Raw genomic sequence first — 24,191 nt, 5'->3', positions numbered from 1 at the left:
TCACCTGAGGGGACACGTTTCATTACATTTTTATTTTACATATTTTTTTTTTAAGACCACTCTTCAGCTCCCTGCGGCAGCTCTGTACTCTCAGGGAGATGATGATGCGCTCGCTCGCGCTCGGCCCACTTACCCTCCTCCACACACACACACACACACCTCCCCCCCACCCCCCCCCCCCCCCCCCCCCCCCACCATTCTGCTGCACCCCTGGACACGGGCTGCGCTTAGCGCTGCGGCTTGCGTTTCATACTGGGCGGCCAGCCAGCGTGAAATCGCGGTCCGGTGCCAATCGCAGGCCAGCGGTCAGCTTCCCGACCATCCCCGCCAAGGGCAAAATTGTGCCCTCTGCGTACACGTGGTATTGTCGTGTGCCAAACAAGAAGGTAGAGGGTGAATCATGTAACAAACAGATACTAGAGCACCGGAATCTTGGACTTACCAGGGCTCCCTGTGTCAGCCATCTTGCACAAACTGAGCTCATAGATGCCACTTACTCGGTTACTGAAACAAAACCAGAAAAACAAACTGCTACTTTTTGTCCTCATCATTAACATCTCCCTTCACCATTCACAAAGTATTGCATTTGCCACCACAAATCATTTTATGAGAAGCAACAATATTCGGCCCACTTAACATGCAAAGGAATGTGACCGGGCTAAATTTCTCCTAATTTATTTTAATGTTGGTAACACTTTTAAACCCCATCTGGCATCTTCCCTTATTTGATCTTGAAAGGCTCCAGTACCAGTCAGGTGTCTTTGAATAGCCGCTGCCAAACAGATTACGCAAGGACCGCGGAGGTGAGATCTTGGCATCCCGGGAGTAGAAGATCATACAGATGTCCTTGGTAATTATCGCAGGCTGAATGCAATGGTCAAGCTGAAAGGTGAAAAGATGCAGAAACAAGTTAAATCAAGAGTTGGAGCACACACAAAAAAAAAAAATCACAAATTTAGCAAACTGACATCATTTCATTTGTACTTAAACCAATGTTGGGAAAAGTACAGCTAGTTGTGACCTGAGCTTCCCTCAAAACTCCCCATTGAGGCAGCTCGGGATTAGCAATGACTTAGTCCGTATTTAATTGCAGGACTGATTTCCTCACTGGTCACTACACATGACTAGTGGTTTGATGAGTCGTTGGCACAGCAAAAAGGTAAACTGCGCATGGTGATACCTATCCTGGCTCTTCTGTCACTCAATTTGACATCACAACTGTCATGCCAATATAGATGTCTGAAGGATAAGACAAAATGAGCGCAACCTGGGGCTCAGTTGCAAACTTCCTAAAACACAGAGAAGCTTCTGTCGATAGAGCAAGATGACCAACTCACATTTTCAGCCATTTTGTTCAAGTACAAAGATGACAATTTCTTGGAGCCATGAAAGCGAAACCCTGGTTGTTGTGACACAGCTGATGGTAAATGCTGAGCTGTTCAAATCCCAAAGGGAAACTTGAAACAACTGGTTTGCAATTTATATATTTATTTAGAGATGTGTGCCTTGAATTCAGTAGTAATAAGTCCACTGAGTCTTAGAGGGTTTTTACAAAACTAAATTAAACATTTATTAATAAAAGAAATAATTTTAAGCACATACATAGGTCTACAAATTACTACTATGATAACTGCTAGTTCCCCTAATTAATCTAACTCCCAGTTACACCTTTGTTAAGGCAACAGTAAAACACAGATTTAAAAAGACCCAGGCAAAGTAACACGATATCCTGAACTGTCGAATTCAAAGTGAGTTTTCTTAACTTCAGTTCGTGTAGACAGCAACTTAAGGCTTGGAGGCTGGTAGCTTTTCACACTTTAGATCTTAAAAATGCCTTCCTTTGTAGACAGCCTTCTCTCCTTTATACATATTTTCCCATTTGAATGCAAATTCCCATTGTTTCACTGTGTTTTGGACTTTACCTCTAATAATAAAAATCTAGCACAGTATCAACTTTACCAGTAACCTTTGGGAAAAATAAACACACAGTTTCTTAACTTCTCCTGGCTAGGTGAAACATTTCACTCCCTCTCTTTTGAATTCAAGCTCCTCTGGCTTATTTAAATATGCAAATGTTCCCTTTATGCTTCACATTCTAAAACTTAACCCATGTTTATCTATTTAGCATTTCAAACCTAGCTTCTCTTCTTACATCAAAGCCTTCAGACCAGTTGTCCCTACTTCAATTAAGTCCCACACAGACAGGTGCACACACATACATAGACATCACTATTACTCTACAATAAATTGCAAATAACATTATGAAAATTATTATATCATCCTGACAACAATTTGAAAATATGCACTGGTCGCAACAGATTTCTAGATGCTGCGGTCAACACTCAAAAGGTTTTGAACTAATACTACAGTTTTCTATATTGAACAGTGGTGTCTCTGCACCTCAGTTTTGTTGACTCACATTTTCTTTAGCAATTTTGCAACTCCCAGCATCTTACCCAAACTGCAGACAAATTCATATCCCAAACAATGCTACACCTCTACTATCCAAAAAGGTTTTATTATTTAACGAGGACAGTTTTGAACTAATATAGCGAATAAAAAAAGGTCAGAATGAGCTGTTTTTGTGAAAGTTTTTTATTCCAGACTTGTATCTTACATCTTAAAGCCTTTGCATAGTTATCACCTCCCCACCAACTCCAATCCACCTGAAGACTAGACTAGGTCTCAACTCAAGTGTGAGACCCCCCAGGAAGATCGACCAATTTATGTAGAGGACCGGTTGCCTATGCATTCCTTAAACACTACCCAAGTCGGAGTGGAAACCAGCACAAGGAGAACATTAGGTATTTTTTTACATTTGAAATGCTGTAAAATGAAGCTGATGGCCATCAAAAAATATTGCTGACTTATTAGAAACAGCTAGTTAGAGACAAACCTCTAGGTATGCAGAAAGTGTCATGTAGATTCTTTCACCGTACGGAGTCACACGGTTCAGGAGGAGGGAATTATGCAGAGAGCTATCCCAAACGGCCTCAAACCGATAAAAACTTCTGCGGGGAGAAAGGGATACATGTAATATTGGTCAGTTCCTACACAGAGATCTTAAGCTGGAGCAAAAGCAGAACAGAATATCCAGTGTTTTCACATAGGGATTCTAGTTACTAAGCTGAGACAAGCGTATTACAGGCATTTCATAGGAATGAAGCATTCTTGAGTGTGCACACTGACAACACAATACATTCTTCGGTGTGCTAAGAATTACACTAATAACCAATTTAAGATTGCCAGTCAGGCTCGCAATGTGGTGCATTTGTGCGTGTACTGGAAGCTACAAATATTAATACACAGGGCCCTGTTCTTTGCAGACAGAAAGAACATGTACACACATTGCACCTGTTCCAGCTAAACAAATTAAGTGACAGCCATTCGCTGACTCATTCCTCAGGGCAATGCCTTGACCAATCAGGGTCAAGCTGCCTGGTTTGCAAATTGCAGAAATAAATTCACATTGCAACAATACCAAAGATTCAATAGGCTGGAAATGAGAAATTGGGTTTGATCAAACAATGCTTGGCAGTTAATTGTCAGTCACCATCACTGGTGCATCCTCCATGGCAAATGCCACTTGCCAACCAATCAGCACTCTCTTCATATACAGTATAACTTCTTGTTTTCTCCTTATATTGGTATTCTTGCTAGTGTCCTGATGAGTGCAAGATGAAAAGCTTGGACATGTCTTTTTTTCAAGCAACACTCAAAAAGAATCATAACTTATGCAGTTGGATGCTCTTAGTGTACTTCAGCATTGGCATTCTGAACACATTAATTAACCTTTAATTAACAAAAAAAAAATTACTGCTCAGGTTTACCCATTCATTCCGAGAATACATTTGAAACAAACAATGTGGGTCTATACTTATTTTTCTTTTAGGCTGGCCACCTTATCCAACCTCTCCTGAAGCTGGTCATTCTGGCTGGTCTGCAGCCCCACAAGTGCTGACAACTCTCTGATACTGTGTCCAGTGGTTGTTCATCATTAGAGCATGAAGCATTTTGGCAGTGCCTTCAGCGCTAGCATCCCCACTCAGGGAAACACCTTCAACAGCTAATGGATGAAATCTCTCATTCCTGCAAAGAGTTTGGTTTGAGCATCAGCATCAGGAAGATGAATGTCATGGCCCAGGGTGTTGCCACACCACCATCCATCAGAATCGACAAGGTGACACTGGAGGTTGATGATAGCTTCAACTCATGAAGCTGAAATCAATATGCACTTTGCAAAAATTGCAGCTGTTATGTCCAAACTGATTGAGGGTGTCTGGAATATCAGCAACCTGACTGAGAACACTGAACTGTGAGTCTCCCAAGCCCTGCATCCGCAGCACACTCCTCTACAATAGTGGGACCCGGACAACAGATCTAGGCCAGAAAAAAAGGCACAACAGTTTCCACCTTTGCTGTCCCAGATGTATCCTTGGCACATATTGGCAGGCAAGGTCAACAACTCGGAGGTCCTAGACTATGCTAATTCCATCAGCAGACACTCAATGCAAAGTCAATGATATCTGTCTGGCTCGGCCATGTTCATAGGATGATGGGCGCACACCCAAAGACCTTCTGAAAGGTGAGCTGGCCACTGGGCACAGTCCCCTGGGCGTCCATACCTCCGCTACAAGGACATCTGGAAGCAAGATATGAAGACATCGACACAGGCAACCGGGAGACAGTCGCTGATGGCCATGACCTTTGGAGGCTGTCTGTTCAGAAGGGCATTGGAAGGGGAGAGGCGAAATAGAAAGCCCAGCTAGGCGAGAAGAGAGCTCATAAAAACAGAAGCCAGCGAACCCTGCAGCTTCTCAGTCCACTGTCTTCCTCTGCATTAGGAGTGGCAGAGATTACCATGTAAGAGTGGGGCTTCTAAGCCACACCAGGCAATGTTTAACACAGAGTTGTCCATCATGGTGCAAACAACCATCTCATGAGTCAAATGGCTGCTGGAAAAAAATTTAAGCACTCAATTTGAAGAAAAAAATGTAATTTTTGAAATCTGAATGAAGTATTTATGCTTTTATCCCTCTCTTCTCAGCTAAAACCTCACCACCGCCCCCCCACCCCTCCCCATTATTTAATGATCAATACTTAGGATTGAGATGAGGAGAAACTTCCTCACTCAGAGGGTTGTGAATCTTTGGAACTCTCTACTCCAGAGGGTTGTGGATGTTCAGGCATCGTGCATATTCAAGAATTAAAATCAATAGATTTTTCTGCATTCTCAGGGAATCAAGGGATGTGAGGTGGTGCAGGAATGTGGAGTTGATGTAGGAGATCTGTCTCCCTTCCTGCCATAATTAGTTCCTTTGTGTGCCAAAGAACACAAGGTTTCTGATATGTTAAACTACAACGTGTAAAAGGACTGTTATCAATGAATCAAACAGCAGAGAAGGATAAAAACAAAAAACTGCGGATGCTGGAAATCCAAAACAAAAACAGAATTACCTGGAAAAACTCAGCATGACCCTTCAACAGAACTCAAAAACAACAGAACAGAACACCCTGTTCTGTTGAAGGGTCATGAGGACTCGAAACGTCAACTCTTTTCTTCTCCGCCGATGCTGTCAGGCATGCTGAGCTTTTCCAGGTAATTCTGTTTTTGTTCTGGATTTCCAGCATCCGCAGTTTTTTGTTTTTATCTCTGTGTTTAATTGACTGCCACTGCTCTTCAAGAAATGCCTACCTTGAAGAAGTTCTGTTTGCCCTAGGAGAGAAGGAGCCCATTGAGACCATCTTGCCCGAAGGTGTGATCACAATTAGTCCCACACCCCTGGTTTGTCCATAGCCCTACAAATTTTTTTTCAGGTATTTATCCAATTCCCTTTTGCTATTGAATCTGCTTCCATCACCCTTTCAGGCAGCGCATTCCAGATTGTAACAACGCGCTGCATTAAAAAGATTGTTGCTGAGTTACATCTTGTTACTGTCATTTCTATTTCTATTTGTAATTACACAACGCACTGGAAAACCTCCCAAGAGACACTGTTGTAAAGAGTAAACAACATATGTTGGATGATATCATTTGTGCCGCTGATGATATTCTATATTTTTTTGATATTTTTACAAATGGAGCTATTTGTCAATTCATGAATTCAGCATCAAAAAGGTGCAAAAATCATAGGCATGGCAGCAACATTACCAAAATGGGCTAATTTAAAATACAGTAATCTTCTGTTATACAAATGGATAAAATCTCTCATGCCTGCAAGGAGTTTGGTTTGACCCTCAGCATCAGGAAGGCGAACGTCATGTCCAGGATGTTGCCATTCCACCATCTAGTGGAATTGACAATGTGACGCTGGAGGTTGTCGACAGCCTCACATTATCTGTGCACCACAATCACCAGCAAACTGTCACAATGCTGAAATCGACATGCGCGTGGCAAAACTTGCAGCTGTTGTGTCCAACCTGAGTAAGAGTGTGTGGAACAACAACAACCTGACTGAACACTAAACTGCAAATCTACCAAAGTTTGAGTCCTCAGTACTCCTCTGCAGTAGTGAAACCTGAACAACAGACGCTAGGCCAAAAAAAGTTTCCACCTTTGCTGCCCTGGATGTATCCTTGGCATCTCTTGGCAGGACAAGGTCACCAACTCAAAGGTCCTGAGGTGTGCTAATTCCATTAGCATGCACTCAACGTAAAGTCAGCTTGGTCACGTTCATAGGGTGGATGATGGCTGCATACCCAAAGATCTTCTGTACGGTGGACTGGTCACAAGTCATGACCTCCTGGGTGCCAATACCTCTGCTACAAGGACACCCACAAGCAAGATCTGAAGATGGCGGACAACGAAACAGACAACTGGGTGACAGTCACGGATGGCCTCTGTAGGCTGACTGCTTGGAGGGGCATTGGAAGACGAGTGGTTAAACCAAGCTATAAATTTGATATTCAAAGCACCTCATTTATCTGTAGTTGAAGTCACAATCATATGCATTTTAAGAAAATTGATTCTAAGGGGAGGCATTTTGCAAAATAACATTTTCCTTAAAGACAGAAAATGTCATTTCATTTACAATGTTCAAGTCTCAGCCATGAATCATTGTTGAAGTACCAGAGTAAGAGTGAGATTTTTGACTAAACACTTTTGCGAAATAAAGTTATACAGTCCATAATGCAAGTCAAGCACCAACTGCTTTTCAATGATCAGCTGTCGCCTGGAGTAAATAAAGAGATGTCTTCCGAAAATATTTGATGGTAAATATCTTGCTCAGTGCCACCATGACATCAAGTTACATTTTAAATTCAGTATAGAAGTGTTCGAAACTGGACAATTTTAATGACATCAGAGAGAGAGTCTGCCTTAATTTACAAAGATAGAATTTTTCCACTTTGTGAGAAATATGTTTATCTACACAAGTGTTGATATTCAATTTAACATTAATTGTCTTTTCCTGTAAGATTTTCCATCATACCTGGAGTATATGTTTACATTGCAATGTTGATGCTTTCACAACTGAATGCACTCAATGTAAGATGATCAGCCTCTGCATTTAAGAGGTAAGAATGACTTTAAGCTGTCTTCCCTGATACTTTCTCCTTTCATCTTCCTGTTGGCCGCCCCACCTATCCCCAATACTATAATATTCCCGGCCGATGGGATGGGTAGCTAGCATACTGCAAAAGAATTTCCAAAGGTTGCTCTGAAACCAGGAGCCAAAAAGTGCACAAGGATGGACTAAGGTAACACTTCAGGTATTCTCTTCCTGTCCTCGTAAGGAAATGTACATCTGGAACTAAATCAGCATGTGAGGAACTTCCAACACACATGGGCAAACCCATCACTTCATGATTCCATACAGGTCCAGACAAATCCTGTGATGAATCTTCAACTTATAAGCTCCTTGCGACAAGTTATAAAATTCTGAACTTTTACTTTGTAATTATCTTCCTTCTTGCTTTCACAGACATTGGAAGCCCTCAACAACAACTTGCATTTATGAAGCACCAGGGACTCCACAGGTGAAACAAGCAAAATCAGGCACCAAGCCACATATGGCAACATTAAGGCAAATGGCCAAAAGCTTGGTCAAAGAGTCTAAAGCAGCATTTTAAAAGGGGGAAACAGAGGAACAGGGTTTAGGGAGGCAATTCCAGCACCTTAGCACCTAAGCAGCTGAAGGCATGGCCATCAATGGTGATGAAATCAAAATCAGGGCTGCTCATGAGGCCAGGATTTGATGAGCGCTGATATCTCGGAAAGTTGTGGGGCTGGAGGAGATTACAGAGATGGGGAAAGTTGAGGTTATGGGGGGAGGCGGGGGGGGGGGGGGGGGGGGTGGGTGGAATTTAAAAACAAAAATACGCATTTTGGCGCTTTGCAAGAGAGGCTACTCTGCATAACCCAGTGAAGCTAATAATTTCAGCAAGCTGTTTTACTGTGGAGGATCATTTCTTCACCTGACATCTCCTTGTGCACGCACACTTTCAAGCTGGTTGGAAATCAGAAGCAGAACCCTGACTAATGTTTCCCCTACCTAGTAGCCCAGGAGTGTTGCAACCCCAAATGACATTAAGTTTTGTATTGCTCTATTCCTTTCCACCCCCACCCCCCCAACCACCACCCCCCCCCCCCGCTCCCCACCACCACCCCCACCATTCTAAGGGGGCTTTTCAACTGAAAGTTGTGGATTGACCCTCAGCCACATCCCCTCACGTGAAATGGAAAACGCTTTTATTGCAGTGAATGCGACATTCAGAAATGTGAGCTTTTGACGGGATGCCTTTAATACAAGATTCAATTAGCTCCTTTTAATTAAAATTAAGACTCAAATTTGCTTTGTGCTATGTGCATTCAAAATTGAAGGCATCTTGTCAAATTATTAACTAATGCCCACGCTGAGAAAACCCACATCAGCCTCATCAATAAACAAGCTGCACTTGAAATGCATAATCTGAATGCGCTTTACTTAAGATGTGGAATAAAAAGCAGAAAATAAAAGCATTATTGCTAATGTTCATCATAGGCATTTTACAACAGTCAATGTTGGTATAACTACAGGGCTATGATAAAGAATGTAATCAGTTAATACAAATGAAGGCAAATGGCACCATCAGGATGAACGAAACTGCTCTACCTTCAGTCCAATTTTCCTTCATATCTTGAAAATTTGAAATGCTAATAGGATCTGCTGCTGGACGAAATGCCTCCCCAGGATCAAGAGAAAATCACCAGGGGAATTACTTCATAATGTAAGCGTTATGAAGAAAAATTAATTCACGATCAACGTCACCTCTCTAAATTAACAACGCAACTAAAAGGCAGAATCAGAAGGAATAGGAGAGCTTGGGGAGGCAGGTGAAGGAGGCTACTGAAAGAGGGAGCAACAAATTCATGAAGGAATTTAAACATAAAGATGAGAATTGTAAACTTGAGGCACTGGGGGAACTGAGTGTCAAAGTCAGTCCGCAAGACAGGTGACAAGCAAGTACCCCGTGCCTGTGAGGATGGGTGGGAGAAGAGGTGGACAGAAAGACAACTTATTATTTTTTTTTTCAAGGGCAGATTATAGCCATAAATACCATCTACACAAGTCATTCGATTATTATATGACGGATCTGCAGGGTATCACCACAGCACATGGCCTATAATGTGGATTGAGTATTACCCTCTGGGGTGATACATGGCCTGAACACTCAGATGTACACTAAACAACTACTGCCACGACTGAAGACTAGGGGGAATGGCATGGGGGATACTATACAAGAGAAATGTCGGACAGGAACTGTTTCCAAAGGCTAGGTTTTACTGGAATTGCTGCAGATAATGTTTTGTTGAGTTACAGATGCTGCCAGTGGAAATAACTGTTCATATCACAGGCTATTTCCTTTTAAAGCTTTCTCACGACTGCAGGTGTGGTTAAAATGAGGATGGTGATCCCTTCTTTTCCCGATTTCCCACCCCACCATCTCTCTAATGTTAATTTGTCACAATCTGGAAGACGTTTCACCAGTTGCAATAATTTAGGGCAAATATAACTCATACGGATCGAGTATCCTTTACCCATAAATCAGAGAACCGAACATCCAAAAAACTGGAGTTTTTATTAAACCTCATCAACCTTCAGCATGGGAAGGTTAGCTGTTTGTCTGCACTCTTTACCTTGTGGTGAACATGTCAAAAAGAAACTTATTACAGGCAGCCTGCATTTATTATTCAGTGATACATCTTACTTTTCTAGCCAGTTTATTTACTTTAGTCTATAGCTAGCCTAGGCTTAGGCTGTTGTAATGCAAGTTTATATGCCGCATCTGTAAACAAAAATAATCTGAAACCCAAAATGCATTTGGCCCCGAGGGTTTCGGATAAAGGATACTCGACCTGTACAATATTCCACTGCCGCAAACCTTAATTTAAATTCTCAATTTTCGTTCCTTGCCCTCCAAATGTGAACTTAAGGCAGGGGCCGTCTGGAGGCTATTGCACCTTGTGGGGCATCACGGTGAACCTGATTCGGTTCTGGGGTGTCTACACAGCTCACCTGCTGTGGAGGTTCCTGATCAATTGTTCTTCCCCTTATCCTCGAGACACAGAGGTTAATTGTAGCCCTCCCATGGATGACTCTGTTTAGTCTTATTAAGCTAACTTCCTGTAGGTGAATCTGAAATTGACAGTAATCTTACTGATGCCAACATTCATATTCCACATCATTGTGGCACACTATCCCCTTAAATAGCTGATTAATTTTAAGTTAAAGATTAAGCTCTTGTTGGTATCACACACCAATCTAACTCTGTTACTATCACTCCATCTGTGAAAATTATACCTGCACTCCATTTACTGTGCACATAGTGGCTCACACTCCTCTACTGCAACAGTACCAGAAAAGGATCATTTAACTTTACTGAATTCAAATAGTTAAATGGTCAGAATGATAGTTTTTTTTTTGCCAAACTACACACTATACAGTTACATTTATAAAAGAAAATACTGCAGACGCTGGAAATCTGAAAGAAAAACAAAGTGTTGGAAAATCTCCACAGGTCAGACAGCATCTGTGGAGAGAGAGAGAAAAACAGAGTTAACATTTCAGGTCAGTGATGAAAGCTGAACAATTTGAAATGTTAACTCCCTTTCTCGCTTCCACAGATGCTGTCTGACCTGCCAAGTATTTCCAGCACTTTCTGTAATTACGTTTCTGGCACATGGTCTATGGAGCTGAAGACCAGTTTCTAGAGCCTGAGGTCAATAGGCAAGAGTTCGGGGCCCCTGCTGCTTATGATGTTACACCCATGGAAATAAGTAAACCGTTTTCCTTGACTATTTCCAAGGCCTGTGATATAAAGGCAAGTTTGGTAACAGCACTAAAGAGCGAATGCATAAAAAGCAGAGGAAATTAATAATCAGATGTCTTTTTTTAAAAAAAAATGGAATGCTAATCTAACATGCACAAAATAAACAAGCAGCAATGAAAAAAGCAAAATACCTAGGTAAATCCAAATCAAGAAATAGCCTGAAAAATACAAGAAGCATCCATTAGTAGCAATGAAGACAGAGTGGAATGGAGAAGAATACAAAATACAGCCCCATTAAAAGAAAAAAAGCAGCCAGACATGACTTGTGTAAGCAATAAAATAAATTGCAAAATGTCAATGACCTAGATCAGTACAATGTAAAAGTTAGAGGCTTCCTGACCATAGAATTACTTCTTCATTCCTGAGTACTTTGGAATGAGATTAAGACCTTGATTCAATTCCCAAACCTGTTCAGCGTAAGAGATTTTTATATATTAGAACATCCAAGCTATTAATCCTCAACCCCCAATATACGAAGTACTCATCCAGGCAAACGTGGTCTATGAGCCACCTGAACATGCACGTATCGACAGCCCGTTCTGCTTTGACCAACTTCTCCACTTTTTGGAGATCAACCTCGTTGCTGTTTCTGATTTTGTTTTACCTTGTTGCAGGTGCCACCTGATGGCAATCTGCACCGCTGTAGCTTTAATTAGCTGGTCTCTGGAAGTGGACTTCTGGCAAACAAAACCATTTAACAAAGGAAGTTGCTCAAACCTCAAAACCACACTGATAATCCAGTCAGAGAGATGCCTTGTGTACCACTCAAACAAACACAGGCTATCAGATTTTGAACGCTATTTTGTAAAAGTATGGGCAAAGGAACTGAACTGCAGGATGTGCTTTCTCTTCCAAAAATCACACCAACGTACCTGTGAGTCTCATTTGAAGATTTGATATGTTTTGCAGAGATAATATTCAAGGATAAAACAGCATCCACAACAGTCTCATCCACCTCTGGCTTATTCCTTATGCGGCCTGCGGGGGATGAGGGAAAAACACAAGATTACTGGCTCTGAATGAGGGAGCATGAGCTTCTCTGTCTCGTGCGGTTTCTGCACTTTTTCGTGCATGAAGTGGACAAAAAAGTTTCTGGGACGAGTTTGTCATAAATCAGATTGCCCAATATAAGAACGCGAAACACTTTTAAATTCCAAATGCCAAGATGTACTGTTCAGGCTAAAATGAGAATGCTATTAGTAAATCTTGATACTTCAAACATTACTAACTACGATAATTCAGTCGGTCTATAGAGAGATACTTCAGAAATCGAGGAACATTTGTGAAAAATTTCAATAGAATGGGTTGAGCAGCAAAATCAAAATGCTTCACAAATCAACGTTGAATATTTTCAATCAGGTTACCTCTGTGTAAAGCATATAGGATTTTGAGAAAACAACTCACCAACAACTAACTCTCGAACATCCTTCCAATGAAGTTCACTGCCCTTTTCATGTACAATTGTTACTGTAATCCTGCGCTGAATTCCCTGTTGAAAGAAAAAAAAAAGTTCCCAAACATGGTTCAGTGGTTTCACTCTCACTGTCACATCAGAAAGTGGCAGGTGCAAGGCATACTCCAGGACTAAGCACGTAATCAAGGCTGTCATTTAGCTGCAGTACTGAGGGAGTGCAGCACAGTCGGAGCTGCAGTCTTTTGCATGCCCTCTCAGGTGAAGGCACTTTTTGAAGGGGAACGGAGGTACCCTGGTTGACATTTATTGCTCAACCCAACAGCACCAAAATAAATGGCCTGGTCATTTATTTCACTGCCATTAATAGGACCTTGGCTAAGTGCAACTTGGAGCTGAGCCTTTGTAAGATGAACAAAAGCAGATCAGCCAACTAAGCTTAAAGAAAACTAAATTATTGTTTATATCAGCTTATATTTTTTTTAAAATCAGAAATTAGAACAAAGTATTCTAAAAAATAAAAATCTGTAACATCATACTAAAACATGCCTTATTATTACAATTTTAGTCAGATCACCATCCTGCAATACTCAAAGAACCAGGATGTCTGATGCAAAACGCTTCAGGTGGATTTGTAGTTAGAAACACAGAAAACTATAGAGGAAGTCAGACTAAATCTGAATGATAGACAGCCAGAATAATTAGCACATCACTGTCATGGACTAATTCAACATTACCAAATTCTTCAAATAATACACACTAAATTAACTGAAATTATGAGAAATGTGGTTTTAACTGGTCATTATCACATTGCTGTTTGGGGGAACAGTGCCCCCAGTGCCTGCAATGCTACGTTTCCAACATTACAACAGTGACTCGCAGCTTTCAGATGAGCTGTTAGCGCTGAGGCACTATCTGCCCTTTCAGGTGGATGTAAAAGGATCCCATGGCACCATTTTGAAGAAGTTCTATTGCCGGTGTCCTGACTGATATTTATCCCTCAGCCAACAACACTAAAACACTTTATGTGGTCATGATCATATTGTTGCTTGTGGGAGCTTGCTGTGCACACAATTGGCAGACTTGTTTCCAACATGAGGCGCTTTTGAAGTGTAGTCACTGTTATAATGTACTGTAAAGGGTTTGGGGACAACCTGAAGTTGTGACAGGCTCTATATAAATTCAAGTCTTTCTTTCTATTGTCACAACATTAAACCTCTTCCCTAAAAGATTATTTTATTTATTTAGTCTCTGCTCCACAAAATCTCCAAGCTAAAAAATAATTCTCCTGGCACAGTCAGAGGTCAATTCAACCAAAGGATGTCTCACTTCTCCTCACTAGTCTAATGTATGTCAAAAATGTATACGCTCAGTTTTTTTAAAAAATCATTCACGGGATGTGGGCTTTGCTGGCTGGGCCAGCACTTATTGCCCAAATGCATAATGATAAACAAAATGGACTATTTTCTGAGAACTATATTTTACAATCACACCTTTTAACACACCATGCAAACCGCACACTACATTCACAGAATAGTTGATCAGGTATGTGTATATGCTGCTTTAAAATAGCATTTTTATAATTGTTATTTATGCACCTTTTTCTTTAATTTTCTCAGTATTTCTTCCTTGCTAAATACCCTGTGCCAACGGCACTAACTCAAAGTGTCCAGCTCGCTGTCAGATCACCCAAGTGCCTATAGTTTATGTGGTAGCTGGTTCAGTCACTCTGTGAAGAGCATCATAAGATGAAAATGTGAACAGTGTCAGCTCATGTGTGAGCGCAGAAGCAAACTCACTGTCTCTCTCAACTCACTCTCTCACACACTCACTCACTCAGGGTTACTCTACATGAGCAAGAATCTAGCTGTATTCCATCCCTACCATCTCGGAGACAACAGGGGTCCATTGAAGCCATCTCAGTGCAGGGTGGAAATGAAACTCTGTCTGGCACAACACCTGACAGCTGAAGGAGGGGCACTTCAGCTCTTTTTAAATAATTAGGGTGGCAATAGTTGCTTACGGCAGGGCTCTATCCCACATTTCTTAACTCAGAAGGATAGTGTATGCTTGCTGCTTACTGCACTTTAACTATGCTATCTAAGTGACCTTACAGTTGTACTCTAAACTCCTAGATGATGGCCCATCTAAATTTTCCTGCCTCCAATGAAAACCCAGCTCAATTTTGAGAATCTCATTTGGCTGCTTCTTCTCTCCCCTCACTAAAATTGAGAGACTATTACCATGTCGAAGACAGAATGAGAACCAGCCCAGTTTCAAATTTCCACTCTCGTATTTAGAAACATTTGGGATTATCTGAGCGTCAAACCCAACAAGAGCTATTTCCCTAACATCAACAAGCGGCGATTTGGCTTCAGTTCATGCGGCCAAGGTTAAGCCTTCTCCGAGGAATCCTGTTGCATCTAATAGGCCAAAAACTAGTTCCATAGAATTAGAGCTGGGTGCAATAGGACAACTGCACTGCTAGGGTAGGAACACATACCAAGTAACAATGATATTTCAAGATAATGTTATGGTTGCTTGGATCAGAATTGAATACATGTGGATTTAAGTGGTACTGAGGTTTGGAAGTTCAATACATTCATTTCACAATTTTTGAGGTCAGAGCAATCTTATTGGCATAAACTATTTACCAGAGATAGCGTTAAACAGGTGAGTTTATCTGAAATACTTACCTGGTGAAGCAGGTAAGTGCCTTGACATGGCAGTCCTCCGCTATGGTCCACCACTGCTGGGATATACCTGCAGAACAGACAAGATACTGTCACAGCAAGAATCCAATCCAAATTGGGTAAAGACTCAACTGAACCATTCTTTCTTTGCTCACCTGCTGTAATAAGCTTTGCACAAAGAAAAACCTTGTTATAATTTTATAAACCGATCACAGTTTTAACGACTATTCCAAAAGTCTTCATGGTCACAAAGAACGTTCAAGGGGTATTAAAAACAATGTACGACCTTATTATAGGAACATGCAAAGAGGGAGGAGGATATTTAGCCTCTTGAGCCTGTTCTGCCAGTCAATGAGACCACAGCTGATCTGTGAACTAACGCGATATGCCAGTCTTTGCCTCATATCCCTTAATAGCATGTAGGTGCAGCAAGCAATTAGGAAGGCAAATGGCATTTTGGCCTTTATTGCAAGGGGGTTTGAGTACAAGATGTCTTGCTACAGCTGCACAGGGTTTTGGTGAGGCTGCATCTGGACTAGCGTGTGCAGTCTGGGTCTCCACATTTAAGAAAGGATACATTTGCATTGGAGGCAGTACAACAAGGGACCATTGATCCCTGGGATGGCAGGGGTGGGGGGTGGTGGGGGGTGGTTGTCCAACGATGACAGGCTAAGTAAATTGGGCTTATATTCTCTGGAGTTTAGAGGCATTGCAACCTATAAAATTCTAAAGGGGTTTGACAGGGAGGACGCTGGGAAACTGTTTCCCCTGGTCGGGGAATCTAAAACAAGGAGGGGGGCCAGAGTCTCAGGACAAGGGACCAATCATTTGGGGCTGAGATGAGGAGAAATCTTTTCATTCCCAAAGGGTTGCGAATCTTTGGAATTCTCTTTCCCAGAGGGTTGCAGATGCCCCATTGTTGAATGCATTTAAGGCTGGGATAGACAGATTTTTGGTGTCTCAAGGAATTGAGGAATATGGGGAGTGGGTGGGGAAGCGGAGTTGAAGCCCAAGATCAGCCATAATCATACTGAATGGCAGAGCAGGCTCGATGAGCCGTGTGGTCTAGTCCTGCACCTATTTTTTATTTTATGTACCCTTGATCAACAAAAATCTTTCAATCACAAGTTTAAAATGATCAATTAAGCATCAATTGTAGTTTGCAAGGAGAATTCCAAAGTACTGTCCACCCTTGTGCGTAAAAGTAATTTTACTCCTGAAAAATCTGGCTCTAACCTTTAGAATATGTCCCCTAGTCCTAGACTCTCCAACCAGTGGCAATAGCTCCTTTCTATCTACCCATCTGTTCCACTTAATATCTAGAGAACCCTGACCCAATCACACTCTAATCTTCTAAATTCCAGGGAATGCAATGCCAGTTTGTATAATTTCTCTTTGGAGTTCAGGTATCATTCTGGTAAATCTACGCTGCACTCTCTCCAAGTCCAATATCTATCCTTCCTAAGGTGTGGTGCCCAGAACTGAACACATTAACTCCAGGTGTGGTATAACCAGAGTTTTGTGTAACTGCAGCATGACATCTACCCACACTTGTATTCCAGTCCTCTAAATATCAAGGCCAGCATGTCATTAGCCTTTCTGATAATTTTCTGTACCTGTTCAAGACATTTTAGTGATCCATGTACCTAGACTTAGAAGTCTCTTTGGGCTGTTATTGTTTCTAGTTTTTCATCTGTTCTATCCTTTTGTGCCCAAAGTGGATGACCCAATTTCCACTGCACTATTACCACCTTTATGGTGTCTACCCCTCCCCAGGTACACAGCTCACAGAAGATAGTAACACTTATGCACATTTCAGTTTTGATATGTAAATCTGTACAAGCATTTACACAACTAATGAAACTCATCTCAGGCGACATTCTTGATATTATGAGAATAAGATCCTGCAAATTGTGTTATGCCTGACTGTACATGTATTGATCAGTAAAAACAGACCTAGTCAGTTATCAACTTACTCTCCTGTAGGTTCCAGTTCACTGATCTCAAACCAGACAAGCAAGTCGTATTTACTGACGCATTGTCCTAGATTAGGTTTGCTCATGGCATTCAACTTAGTGGCTGGAACTGAAACGTGAAAAGAAATGGAATGTCAACACATGAAACTTATCATGCTGCAAGAGTCTGCAATAACCTACTGCCATTTTCCCTTTATTTTATAATTTTCAAAATAAAACATCTTAGGAAAATGAGGACAAAATATAAAACAAGCAACTAATTCTAAACACAGACTCCCATCTTCTCACCTCCTCCCACTTTAATCTTCTGAACATTAAAGATCTTTCAAATAGAACTTGATGCCATGTTCTTCATTCTGACCCAAATAGTAAATTATCTGATACATCAGTTAGTGTCATGAAGCTAACAAATTTTTCATTATATTACTGTTGTTATTGTAAAGTAGGTTTATGGGCGTGAATATAGATGGTTCTGTCTGTGTGTGATTTAATTGAATTAGAGTCAGATGAACTGCAAATTTGAAATTATCAAAAGAAGTTAGGGATAAAAGGCATTTGAAATGCTAATGAGTAAACATGGATGTGGGCAGCGTGTAGGGTGTGAAGGAAATTTGCATTTTTAGATAAGTGAAGAGTTGTTTGGGTTTCAAAGGGATGATGGGGTGTTTACAACAAACGAAATAAGCAAGATCAAGCAGTGTGCTTATTTTTTCCAAAGTACTGACCAAATTGGCAACATGAAAGATTTTTATATAATGGGAAAAGTAAATTTCCAAAGGCATATAGAACAATAAAATTTACAGATTAAAGAGAGAGAAACATATATAAAAGAGAATGGAAGGCTATGTTGTGGAGCCATGTAAGATTTAAAAGGAGTGTGTAAGACAGGCTTGGGAAAGCCTCCAGCCACTTGTGCAGAAGTCTGCTGTGTCCAGTAACCAAGGGTGGAGGAAAGTCTTTTGGATTTTCCCTGTCGAGTGGGTGCTGTGATAAACTTGCTGGCTTGCTATTTAAACATAAAATCTATTTTGAACCGTTGCCTTAAAGAGGATGTGTAGTTCGGAATCAGGTTAATTAGGAATTTTGGGATATGTAGTATTAAATAACTGTAACTTTATGTATGTGCTTGCAATCTTTTCTTTTGTTAATAAATGTTTTAATTTAGCTTTTTAAATCTCCAAAGGAGATAGTGGACTCATTACTTCTGTTTTTAGTGCAAAAATCTTCTCGTAATAAAGACAAATTGCAAAACCGTTGTGATAGCGTGGCCAAGTTTCCCTTGTGGATTTGGTCCACCTGACACACATCATCACGTTATAACAAGTCAGTATCAGGTTGTTGTAAAGTAACAAACTGATGCCAGAGGCAAAAGGATAAATTAACTGATTCACTAAAGCTAAATTAAGAAAGTAAGGTTGGAAATATGATGACAACTTAATCGTTCGAATGCTGAAATTACAGAATGCTAAACTGCAACTTTGATATGGTGCCTGGTAAATTGTATTCCTGTCTGATAATCCAGTTCCAACACAGGTGGCATGCGAGATAAACCAGGGATGTCCAGTTTGCTGAGCTGAGGGCTAAATACTTTTGTCAACATCAGTGAGTCAACTACACTACTTTGCAGAAAGGTGCGTGCACAGAAAATATAAACATTCCTACGTGTAAACATCACAAGACTGCAAACACAAAAAAGCAGCATAGTGCACAGGGAAAATCTGAGATCTCACACACACAAAAAAACACAGCTGACAGTTCCAACACAAAGAGCAAAACCTCTGTCCATAAATTCAAACCCCAGAAATACAGAAAAAACAATCAAGCGTTCTTCCTCTTCCAGCAAGTTTTTTCTTCCCCAATCCTTCACAAGACTCCAATTCTTGAAAACTGGTAAGATTGAACCTCAACCCTTTCAACTTCCTGGACTAGAGGACTGAATGACGCAAAGAAAAAGCTGCTCGTCCACTCGGCCATATTCCTGGAATTCCCTGCCCAACACCATTCTGGGAACACCAGCAGCACAAATTCTGAGGCATCAGCATTTATTTTGAGGGAAGGGGACCACAGCTGAGCAAGAACTGCAGCCACATCAGGGTCACCCATACCTCAAGAGCCAATGAAAATACAAAAGTTGAAGAGTTTGTCCAACGTGTATGAATTCAGAAATATTTTATAGTTCTATATGTTACTTAACGATATAAGAAAAAGGAGTAGGCCATTCGGCCCATTGGGCCTGCTCTGCCATTCAACAAGATCATGGCTGATCAGATTGTGGCCTGAACTCCTTGATCGCCAAGGGAGTCGAGGGTTATGGGATGGGGGGGGGGGGGGGGGGGGGACACCAGGCAGCAAAAACCTGTCTAATTCAGCCTTGAATATATTCAATGGCCAGCCTCCACAGCTCTCTGTGCAAGAGAATTCCCAAGTCTAATGACCCTCAGAGAAAATAATTCCTCCTCATATCAGTTTTAAATGGCAGACTTCTTATTTTTAAACTGCGCCCCTAACTTATTTAACATCAGCCTCCAGTATTTTGTGTAAAACCTTTTCTCAAAACAGATGGCATTGGGTGGAACTATTTTACAGTTTTCAAAGGCTGTGCTCAAAATGTCAACACAAACAAATTTTTCTGTTTGCTATTTCATTTGCCAAAATATTCAAGTGTCATCCAAATTAAAGGTCAATTTTAGGTAAATGAAAGAGACAAAACATCTTGTTGTGACAATTGCTGTGCTGCTTCTACTCAGAGTCTGACCTCGGTGCCAATTTTGATATTCAGACTCGGTGCTCCAACACACAGGCCCCCTGGATATGAGAAAGTTGTGATTACGTTGGAACAGCTAGCCTTATTCACTGTGATTCCCTCCCCAGCTGAACTCATTCACGCCCTCACCGTCTTTAAAACAGAATGCTCATTTCATGACAGTTGCTTCCCTCAACTCACGTGCAATTTAAAGTGTGGTACTGGCTTTGAAATGGCAAATGCATACTGGACTACTTTTGAACTAGGCAACAGCTCGACAGTACAGAAAATGAGAAGACTATTAGATGGATTACAGCACAAGGGTAACTTTCACTTCACAGAAACTTTGACGAAATCATTCATAGCAAATCCCTTGTTAGTAATTCTGTTGAAGAGTAAACAGATGCATTAGAAAATCTAACTTTTTTTTTGAAGGAACTGGTTGTCTCCATACCAGGGAGCTAAAATATTGACATCTACCTTAATCGATTAAAAAGCAAATACTTTCACATCTTAAAACTATGCACAGCTTAAAAATAAGAGAAGGCATAAAAACTACATTTCTGTGGACCATGGCAAATATTGGACAAGCACACAACTGTACCGGCATACATCAATACAACCTAATGGAGAACAGCGGGAAATAAAGAGTAACGTAAGTAATTTCAGAACACATCCTGAGAGAGAAAACTAGTCACCAAAGTTTATATTTTTGTGAAATACTTTTTAAAAGCAGCTTTTTGGTTGAGGATTTTTTTGCAACACTTTGGCAACAGTAGAGAACAAGAAAAGGGATTGAACGTGTTTTAGTGGCTTGGCAGAAAGGATATTTGACTCGTATGTAAAACAAAAAAGTCCACATACTTTGATTACTGCATTTCCATTCACCAAATACCATCTGTCAGAGAGTAGTGTTAGTTACCTTCCACTAAGTTTTTTTTAAAAAAATAATATATTGGTATTTTACATATAATATAAAATTGGACTCGAATTGTTAACTCTTGTTTCTCTCTCCACAGATGCTGCCAGACCTGCTGAGTTTTTTTCCAGCATTTTTTGTTTTTATTTCAGATTTCCAGCATCCGCAATATTTTGCTTTTATTTTGGTGTTTTGTGTATCTGTTTCCGTACACCAGGAGACTCTGTACTCTCGGAGGCTCGCAACTAAGGCACAAAACAATAAGGGACATGAGTGAAAGCCCGGACCTAACCCAGTGTGATATTCAGCAAGGTCACTCCAATGATAAAGGTCATCTTGTCTGTTAATGACTCCTCGAACACCTTGAAAATGTTTGAAAAGGGTCCAGCACCCCTCACTTGGAAATACGTTACCCATAATAACGTCTTCTACCTAAGCTATCTAGCTTTCTTTTTAATGCAGCTGATGGTTCATTTTGCTTTCTTTCATCAACTCGACAGCTTCGCAGTCTGGCTGTTCCTTCAGCTCTTCATCCAGTTCCACCACTTCACTCATTATATGTTACAGTCATCAGCCTCTCCATTATTTATAATCTTAATTATGTCTGCTTGATCAGTTTTTCCAAAGGCCACTGTTACCCTGAGTTTTACTCTCTTGTGCCTGACAATCTCCTCTCCCCCCACCCCCCACACCGTGTTGAAATGGAGATTTATCGCAGTTTTCTCTCTATAGTTCCCCAGAATCACTAGCAGCAATAGAAAGCCTCTTACGACCCAAAACTGATATTGTCCATCATGACTATCTGATTCACCTCATCTGCCTATCTATTCTTTGCAGCATTGGTGCTAAGCTGGTCATTACAATTAGGTTTTAAGAAAAATTGAAATTTTTTTTTTTTGTCCCTTTCTCATCTGACAGAATACAACCAACTGTTTGTTTTCCAAAACAGATGACCAACTTGGAGAAAGCAACAGGTGTCTTGGGATAACCTACAACAATACACCCCATATCCAAATCTGTCCTTGCACATAACTATTATCACTTAAATGGAAAATCTGGCCAGGTCAGTGGAATCTCCACTTTGGACAGTTTTCTAGCACAAGTTCTGGTGGCAGGAAATCTGAAGGGCTTCATACCCAGATCATACTTTGAGACTTCAAATGCTGTTTCTCCAATTAAATTTCAAAAAAAGGAGGAAAAGAAAATGAAATTCAAAAAACAAACCTAAAATCGCTAAATGATGAGACAACAAATGAAGACCCAACGTAAGGCACAGACTCACAATATGAAAGTAAAGGCAGATTTTAAACTATGGATTAAGCTTCACAAAGCTCTCTCTACGCTTAGAGCATCTACTTCAGTACAATGCGGGGCACTAGCTGATCGTGAACAATGGAGGCTATAATCTGTACATCTGAACTACAGAAAGTAGTGCGAGGTAGGGGAGGATAACATTGGGTGGGGTCCTAAGGCATCACTAATTTGCCATGGCTCTGTGCTAGTTACCAACCATGATGCTTTGGAACTTTCAGAACGTGACAACTGGGGAGAGGATGAAAAAGAAATACTGGCAGCTGGTCAGCGCTGTTGATGAATGAGCCGGCAGCAGACGAGACAAACGTGTTGGCGTTCTCAGAGAGAGCATCAAGCAACTCTACATTTACATAGCCAGACATCAGATATCTAATCAACTCAATCTTTCGCTCATGGTCTGAAATGGAAGAGAAATCAAGGGCATGGATGGTGTAGGGGGCAAAGGGGTGGGGGGAAGAACAGAAAAGAAAAGATATGTTTAACATGCAAAAAAAAAACTTGAAAAATATTTTGGTTTACAAGCCTTGATATTAATGACATCCTTTTCTTCTCTTTGCAATTCAAATCTTTCTTGGGAATAATTCCAAAATCATTCCATATCTTTAAGTGCTCATTTAATAACATTAACTGAACAATAAAGTTCCTTTTGCTGCTTTAGGAAATATTTTCATCCACATGCCCATTACTTCGGATAAATATATTTCTGTAATTAAGTCACTGAAATTTACTCATATGGACAAGAATTGAAGACCCAAGTTGATAGGTGTGCATTTTATTAAATATTATATTCTATCCTGAAAATTAAATCCCACGCACATCTTTGTTAATTGCTGCAGTTGGACAAGAAACTAACACATCAAATTATAGGAGCACGATCAGAAAAGAGATAAAGATCAAGACGTTACAAAAAGAAAATAATACTACTGTGTTAGGTCATATTTTTACTGAAAGTGGTTGTATAGCCCAGAGTAGAAATGTGTGGTCATAAAATAATCGTAAAGTTAGGCCTATGCTGGAGGAGCAAAGCACAGATTCCTACCCCAATCCAAAGTAAGCAAGCAAGAAAAGACAGGGAAGTTGTTTGGCAGGGCGGGGGGAAACTGAGAGGTCGTTGGGGGGTGGGTGGGTGTCATGTACCTGAGAGGCCGGGGAGGTGGGTGGGTGGGCTGCATGAGGAGAGATTGCACATCGCTGAAATTACACAATGCAGTTACACTGCACCTAATATTAATACCGCATCCACAAAGAAGCTTCCATTCAGACTCACCTGGCTTTGACAGAGGCATGGGAGGAGGGAAATATTTGCGAGCTGGTTGTGGTGGACTGTGAGCAAGAACAATAAAAAAAAATTAGTTTATTAATTTTCTACTAACTTTGCAACGTTCTCGAAACTAAACATGGAAAGTACATAAGAACTAAGGACGAACAACTGGGACAGACGACTGCAATGGAATCTTATTTTAATTGTACTTTATTCTCTCACTCCTTTCCCACGCATTGTATTTTTGATTATGGAGAACATAATTTCCTCTCGAGTTTGAGATTACTGAATAATAGGTGGTATGATAGCATAGTGGTTATGTTACTGGACTGGTAATCCAGAGGTCTAGATTAATGAGCTGGAGATAAGAGCTCAAACCTCACCACAGCAACTGAGGGCCTTAAACTGAGTTCATTAAATAAAGAGAGAATAAAAACTAGTATCAGTAAGATACGGATCCATCTGATTCAATCATGCCCTTTCTAATTTGTGAGAGGCTTCAGGCCCACAGCAATCTGACACACACTTAACTGCCCTCTGAAATGGCCTAAGCAAACCATGCAG

General features: G+C 40.8%; 1 protein-coding gene across 9 annotated transcripts in view; it reads right to left on the bottom strand.

Annotated features, from left to right (window-relative positions):
- Positions 1-24,191, bottom strand: part of kif1b (kinesin family member 1B) — a 197,877-nt gene that overhangs the window by 24,420 nt on the left and 149,266 nt on the right. For 5 of the 9 annotated variants that reach the window (XM_041205801.1, XM_041205807.1, XM_041205809.1 and 2 more), the window contains 9 exons: positions 23,634-23,689; positions 17,391-17,499; positions 15,418-15,484; positions 12,715-12,799; positions 12,183-12,288; positions 11,442-11,468; positions 2,897-3,011; positions 749-882; positions 443-504 (listed from right to left, as the gene is read on the bottom strand). In XM_041205801.1, the coding sequence (XP_041061735.1) occupies positions 443-504; positions 749-882; positions 2,897-3,011; positions 11,442-11,468; positions 12,183-12,288; positions 12,715-12,799; positions 15,418-15,484; positions 17,391-17,499; positions 23,634-23,689 (761 nt within the window). The remainder of the gene's footprint in view (positions 1-442; positions 505-748; positions 883-2,896; positions 3,012-11,441; positions 11,469-12,182; positions 12,289-12,714; positions 12,800-15,417; positions 15,485-17,390; positions 17,500-23,633; positions 23,690-24,191) is intronic. The other 4 variants (XM_041205803.1, XM_041205805.1, XM_041205806.1 and 1 more) reach the window with 1 other exon arrangement.

This window comes from Carcharodon carcharias, chromosome 15, assembly GCF_017639515.1.
Source record: "Carcharodon carcharias isolate sCarCar2 chromosome 15, sCarCar2.pri, whole genome shotgun sequence".
Lineage (NCBI taxonomy): Eukaryota > Metazoa > Chordata > Chondrichthyes > Lamniformes > Lamnidae > Carcharodon > Carcharodon carcharias.
The sequence above is the reverse complement of the archived record's forward strand: the minus strand, read 5'-3'. Positions and strand labels throughout refer to the sequence as shown.